This window comes from Cyprinodon variegatus, unplaced genomic scaffold (assembly GCF_000732505.1).
Source record: "Cyprinodon variegatus isolate N-32 unplaced genomic scaffold, C_variegatus-1.0 Scaffold103, whole genome shotgun sequence".
Classification (NCBI taxonomy): domain Eukaryota; kingdom Metazoa; phylum Chordata; class Actinopteri; order Cyprinodontiformes; family Cyprinodontidae; genus Cyprinodon; species Cyprinodon variegatus.
In genome coordinates this window covers 903,046-910,561 of record NW_015150556.1, presented here as the reverse complement: position 1 = coordinate 910,561, position 7,516 = coordinate 903,046, and the positions used below count along the sequence as shown (strand labels likewise).

At 36.1% G+C, this 7,516-nt stretch overlaps 1 protein-coding gene across 1 annotated transcript; it reads right to left on the bottom strand.

The window, feature by feature from the left end:
• Positions 1 to 4,882: 4,882 nt before the first annotated feature.
• LOC107084541 (cytochrome c oxidase subunit 7C, mitochondrial) lies at positions 4,883 to 7,062 on the bottom strand. The gene is made up of 3 exons (XM_015374428.1): positions 6,891 to 7,062; positions 5,379 to 5,526; positions 4,883 to 4,973 (listed from the first exon to the last, which is right to left on the bottom strand). Exons 1-2 carry the CDS (start codon positions 6,963 to 6,965, stop codon positions 5,410 to 5,412), a joined length of 192 nt encoding a protein of 63 aa, XP_015229914.1. The 5' UTR covers positions 6,966 to 7,062; the 3' UTR covers positions 4,883 to 4,973; positions 5,379 to 5,409.
• Positions 7,063 to 7,516: the final 454 nt, after the last annotated feature.

Sequence of the window (7,516 nt, the reverse complement as noted above, 5' to 3'; positions counted from 1 at the left end):
AATACAGATATCCTATTAGTCTAAAAACAAGGTAGGATATGTCTGTGGTGTTTTACTTCTTTAATCCTGAACTTACCAGGGAAAATTAGAGGCTTTCAATAAATGAAATCCACATCAAACATTTACATAAGGCTTGGAGCAGGAGACCATGACTCTGGCTGGCATGCTTATATCAAAATGAAATCTCTGTTCACCCTAAAACTGGCTAATAACTGTGTCAGTTTAGTGTTTCATTACTGAATGAAAATCTGTCATGGGATCTAAAGCCTTCACGGGGGGATGTCGAGATTACGCCAGCTTCTGAATCTTGGCACGTACTGCTGCCAAGCCTCTCCACCGCTTGGTTTTAGTTAAGATTTTATATACAAAAACTGTTCAAACATGAAATTCTTTTTCTCTTCTGGCATTTCAGGGTTCTTTGTTATTTGCCAAAACAGGGCTGACCTCTTTAAAGAGGTTCACCGTCTGCTTTTATGAGAACATTAATGAATAAGAAAGGAGAAAAATGCTGCAATCACACGCTCCTCTGGCTCGATTCCTTTCGAAGGGTGAAGAAAAACTACTTCATATGGTTTTCTCTGTTTTCTACTTGCCACCTTAAGCTAAAGTATCCCCCTTGCATGTGTTTTTTTTTTCCAGTGACAAACAAAAACATGTACATAGACAAACGTGAGCTCACTGAGAATCTTGTGGACATTCATCTCCCATGAGCAGTCTCTCTCTGGAGGGCCAGAACTAATTGTGTGGAATTCCTGACGGAGGTGGTGGATGCATACTTTGACAAAGTGGGAGGTGCATATACACTTCATCTTCCTGCACTGACAATTCCTCGCTACTCCTCAAGTCAGCATCTTTGAGGAAAAGCGTTGTAAACAGAGTCACCTGGGAGAGGGAGCGAGCTTCACTGGAAGAGAAGGACTTCATCTTGCCCTTGAAACTTTGTTGAGTGGCAGAGTTGTTCAGCAACCGCAGACAGCTCCTCCCTTCTCTTTATGTCATCATATCCCATGTGCTGGCATAGACACACCAAGTGCACCCCTCTATACTGCATCACAGTGATTAGTGCTATGATTAAATACTGCTGTGTAAGTTGTTTGTTAGCGCTGATTAGGGCTCATGCAGTGCATCCAGAAGGGTTCTCTAGCCTCTGGATTGCATGTCAGACATTTTACTGCCGTACAGTTTAAGTAGGTGTTTAAATAGCCATCAATCTCTGCTGAATCTGTTCACACCAGCTACCACTTACAAACCAAAATTGTTTGACGAATCCTGAAGCTAGATATAAGTGGGATCAAAAAACCGCTGGGCGTCTTTTATGAGATGGCAGTGCAAGCATTACACCAAGCTGAGGCTCCTATCTCCCACTATGAAGTGCAAATGAGTCTATAATTAGATTCCACACGTGAGATGCTCAACAGCCTACAGGGTTTCAAATCAATGGCCTAAAATACAGCAAATAAAACAACACACAGGTTTACAAGAACATTAGACATTCTTTAAGGTAGACATTAGGAAAAATGTATAATATCCAAAATGTGTTAATTATATAATGCACTTTACATTTTAAACCTGCAAAGTGCTACTGGAATGAAGAGGCGAGTAAAGGAAATAAAACAAAAAAAAACTTTCTTTGTATGCTATTGAGGGGATTTGGGGGGATTATACTGACAAAGAGACGTCAAAGATTGAGAGGAAAATGGAAAATGGTGAATAGCTTCCAGCAGTTTTTACAAATGAAAAATAAAAATGCAAAATGTAAAAAAGTAAAACCGCAATTCACTACTGTTACTGCGGCAAATTTTTCTGACCTTGTCTGTTGCAGCTCTAGTCATCCGGAAAACAAAGCCTTCACCCATCAAACAAAAGCAAATTACCTTTTTACTTCTTTTTTGTTTTGCTTTTTAGGATTTAAAACAATAACTATTATTTTCCTTTCCCTATATTTTGTTGCTCTGTTACTATCCCTGTAAAACTCGCAGACTGTTTTTAGTTCTAATGTGATAAAAAGCTTAATACTAATAAAATGTTTACAAGGTATTCTTTATATCCTAACAGTAGATCCAGATTTGTAGCTGTCTGCAATGCAGCTATGGCCGACTTATTCATGTTACACAGTCACTGTCTTTTAATAAGCAAGAATAGACTTGAATTTTATGCATCCAATAAAAAGAAAATCTACATTGATGACTCTAATATACTTTTATTGGTATAAAAAGAGGAGTTAACTCAGCCAAACTACAAAAACATCTCCCTCTCTCCTTTCTATTATGCTTATTTAATGTGTTCAACAGTCAAACCTCCCAGAGGAGACTTTGTATTCTCTGATGTGCTGTTCTTCTATAATGTCTTCTTTTTCCTCTCTGCCCCACTTCCTGCGACCACTAAGAGCGGCACTCTGCATATTGAGCCTATCTAAAATATGGGATGTATACTGCTGTGGACAACCCTTCCGTAAAGTGCTGCGTGCCAGCCAGGACCCTTATGTACCTTTCATAAGATGCCAGGTCTGCACTGCAGCTTGGTCCCTGTCCAAATAACACTGCCGTGTGCAAATGGCCCTCGCTGCTGGACCCTGGCATCAACTAGGATTTCTAAAAGCCCCAGTTAGAGTACATAATGGAGGAGAATAGATCATTTGTTTCGATAATAAAAGAACTGGCTGCTCAGGGCGTGTTTTTCACTCTTGGATGCTTCGATAATGTGAAAATCCTGTATGACCCAGTTGCCCCGCTAGTCTATATTTGTACTCTCAGTGGAGCACAGTGTGTGAATTTTAAGAGTTTTTCTTTTTTTTTTTTTTTGTCAGACAATGACTGGAAGGTTGGGTATGTTCCAAAATTAGCACAGAGTGTTGCTGCACCAATTTGTTAAATTTTCAGAAGCTGTTTTATGTTAATGCTTAAAACTTTAGAGTACTAAAATGAAGCTTTTAAATAACTAGTTTTATCAAAATGGAATCAAACAGATCAAGCACATTTATTTCTCATTGGATAGCCATTGAAGCACCTTAGAAATTCCTGACTTTTTAAAGCCACCTTTCAGGCAGTTTGATAAAATGTTGAATGTGGTATTGCTTTAAAGCGGCTTATGTGTCCATAATGATGCTTGAAAGCTCATTCTACCTCTGCAATCTCTGAGAACCACTCAGAACAAGGTAGAGTGAAGCATGGCTTGTGTTACACGTTGAAGGATGTAAATTTTCTCACTTCATCATAAATTCTTGTAATTAATTAACAGAGGTTATCAGGGTGTCTCCAGGCAAAAACAATAGTTAAGAGGAAGTTTGTGTTGCAGTGTGAACTGGAGGTGTATTTAAATAAATACATTCACCTGTTGTCAGGTTTAAATGCGTCACATTCTCTATTGACATGATTTTCCTGTGTGCATTATACATCTATGAAATATTGTACCTCCATTCTGCCTGACCCCTCATTCACCCACGTCTGCCTGATAACCATCATCACATAAAAGCAGGATCTCAACGCAATTCCTTCTATAACACCCACAAGAATAAACAGCATGTCTTTAAAACGGCAGCATGTAAAACCACCTCACAGCAGCTTCACAAGATGTTTTCAATTGTATGAACAGGTAATGAAGTCAGACTAGAAACTCAGGGGCACAAATTATAACTACTGCAGTAATTAGTTCATAAATCAAGGATGCAAGTAAAGTAACAAATAAAAAAAAATTACGAGTTACATATTTTTATTTTTTTGATTTTGATTAATATAGTAATTTTTGAACTGAATTAAAAATAGGGACACCTTTAATATAGGTAGTGGACACAGTGATTTAATACTCAAATTGTAAAAATTACTGAGCTGTTTCAGATTTTAGTACGTTTGGCTAAAAAGGGTCATGAGGAAAAGTGAAAAGAAAATCCTAGCTGCTTGAAGTCAGTGATGAGGTTCCCATTCCATTTTTTGGGTTGAGGTGCCAAGTCATCATCAGATAATGGCCCGTTTTATAAATGTTGTTACTGCAGCAACCTACCCTGACACTTCAAACTTAGAAATGATCACATTTTACAGGATGTCTCCAACCTACTCAACCAAGAATTAAGTGCACTTATCATAGTATCAGTCTATTTAATTTGACCATTCACCTAGCCTAAATCCCTCCCATAAATCCATAATTTTAAAGAGGAACTGAAGATAGTCCAAAGAAATACAGATAAGTTTAAAAGTCTTGACTGCTTCCATACCACAAAGCAGGGATTAGGCAATGAATACTATGGAATTTTGTGTATGTATGTATATAGAATGTGTATTTAAGTTTTTAGAAATCATTTTTTTAGCATATCAGATGCCATAAGAAACCCAAGGGGGAAACTTTTAAAAAAGGCCAAGAGACAATTTTGTATGATTTTTGTTTTTAGGCATTACTCCAGTGCACCAATTTAGACAAAACATGTAGCTTTAATGCTTTGTCCTTTGATAATCTTAGCTAAAATCACAGGGTTAATTGAATCCTACAGAGTTCAACGTCAAGCTGAGCTACAGTGAGGAAGGCAACACCTTAGAGAAAGGTTCTCAGAACACATTTAAAGACAGGCACCTAATCTCCTAATCTACCTCTTTTGAAACTACCTCCTATATTATTAGCTTTACCAAATGTTTAGACATTACACTTAAATATATAATCTTCAAGGCATCGGGGACACCCAAAATAAAATTAACTTCTGTATTAAAATGCAATTTTCTGTTTAAACATCATTCAAAAAATTACTGTCTACATCAGTAATAGATGACAGCTAGTTGTACAACAGCTTAAAATACCCTTATCCCCACACAATACTGGATTACACCCTTTCAGATTTATAAATACTTTCTAAATACTATATCCATGCTGTATTATAAGTAGAAAAAAAACAGACACATTCATATTTAATGGACCTTTATTTACAAACAAAGTTAAGCGATTCCCATTTTTCTTGAACACAGATGGATAAATATGTTCCAGCTGACAACCTGTTGGGAAAGAGAGAAAACAGAACACAAAATGATAAGATGCCTTGCATACATCTGATGTAAGAAAAGCAATTTCTTAGTAAACACCAAAGCAGATAAATGTGACAACACCTCAAAAACGATTCCACCTGATACACATCGACGTTTATAATAAACTGTCAAATTAATCTGCCAGAGTGGGAGCTGATCTATACAATACGACCCCCACTTGACATCTGTTACTGTTGCGCTGGTGGAAAAGGGTAATATATTTAAAAAAATGCCATAAAGGGAGAAGCTAAAAAGGTGCAGGGAAAGGCTGATTTCTTGTGCACTCTTCACCAACCAATATTGCAGCAAAAGCCACATCATCCTGACATTTTAATAAAAGCAGATATGTTAGATCAAAATGGCAGACATAATTACCTGGGAGGCTCGGTAGCAACACTGGGCCATTTCACTTCTTCAGGATCTGATGTCTGACGACGATGAAGGGGAATGCAAATCCGCTGCCAAAGAACAGCACCATCATGCCCAACAGACGCCACTTGTTCTCCACAGAGAAGGGCAGGTTCTGTTAGACAAAGAATAAAAAATAAATAAAAAAAAGACAACTTTAATCATAGTTCTTAGTTGTAATTAGCTCTTATTGGATTTAGAAACCCCAATTGCAAGTGTGTTTAAACTACCTACCTACAAAAAAAAAAAAGATTTTATAAATATGGTTTAGCATTAGACAGCTTAATCTTAATGAAACTAAAGAGTCAAGTGTATTTGAAACAACATATTCTAAAAATACTGTTTGTGAACCCATATATGCATATATACATTCAAATCTGGCCACAATGATCACGCTGAAATGTTGTGTAATGATTTGTTTGTATCCAAGACCAAACTGATGAAGAATCTAAGAGAAAAAAAAATTAAACTAAGTGTGTGAGAAAATAATTGTATCGACATCCCTATAAAAAAATGCACCTGCTGGCAATTTAAAACATCAAAAGGCATCTACAAGCTGGTTACTCTTAACAATTACGCATTGTCTTTTAAACTAATCGACATCTGTTCTCATTAACAAGTGGTTCATTCAATCTCCCTTTGGGATCAATAAGTTGTTTTTGACTGAATTTCTCAACTAAAGAGCCTCAAAGAAAATCCGTTTATGCAAAACTGAAATATGGCAGGTCCCAGCTATAACAGTTTTAATACACAACTAGTATGTGTAGAATGAAATTATATATATATATATATATATATATATATATATATATATACACACACACACACTCATAGAAAAACATTTCTTGCACCAATAACTTTTTATTGCAACTTATTTTCAAAACATAATTTGGCCAAATAGCTAGTAACTATTTAATTTCATTACATGTTATTTTTAAACAATATTTCTATCCATGAAGCATGCGGACTTTGACAAAATAATTTCGCTGCGGAGATCAATAAAGTTATGTTGATCTTGATTGACCTTACAGGTAGCAGCGGTTTACCGGAAGTTAAATGAAAAACCAATTTACTATTTTCAGGATTTAGATACTGAACTCAAGAAAAGACTTAATTGGAGATGATGTTTGTCTAAATGCAATCACAAAACCGAACTAAGTCAAAAGTTAAGAGGGTTATTTTAAAAAATAGCGTGTTAGCTGTTAGCCTAGCGGCGCTAACCCGCTAATACATGTAAAACATAATTTTTTAATGGAAAATCGTTGTCATAAGTCAATGTTTGAATTATGAACCAGTAAAGCAATGGTAATGTTGAACAAAAAATGTTATAAGTAATTTCTTTACGGTGTAAACGTAATGCTCTTGTACATTGAACATGACCTCTATGTTAGCACTAGCTTAGCTAATGCCGGGCAACAGACAGGGCCTTATATTAAACTGGCGTGTTTGAAACGAAGCTATTTCTTTCGGGAAACTCACCTTCCCTGGTCCTTCGGCATAGTGTGAGGAACGAACAGCAGATGTGGCAAATCGCCTTACAGCTTGTCCCAGCATTTTGTTGTGTGGTTTACTCCGTGTACAGTGCTGCTACTGCTGCTCTTAAAAGCGACCTTACGGAATCTGTCCAATGCAAAGGACTTCCGGTGGGTGTGGTGACGTGTGGGAAATGTAGTCCCAAAACGTCTGCATAACGTTTCTTAGTTTTGTAGTCTTAAATACCATGTCAAGCTGACCTAAACTTATATCCATTCATTGTTTATTAATCGTTCATTATTTTTGCAAAAAGGTGTAAAATCCTTACTAAAATTTTTCCATAAAAAAGACTTTTCCTGATTTTAAGAGTTTTATTTTACTCTTCAAATCCTTAAATCACTTTGATCATGCATGGAACATGTAATGCTTGTTTAGAAATATATATTTCATGAATAAAATGTAATTTATACTAACTATTTTAAAAAGTGAATAAATAAGAATAGTCAATTATAACAGTTACATCACTGATACCATGAATCACAACAATAATAATTTACAACATTTTCTGGAAAGGAGTTAGATTACCTAAACTGTGAAGGTGAGTGGGTTTAGTATGCATTCATCAATTTTTA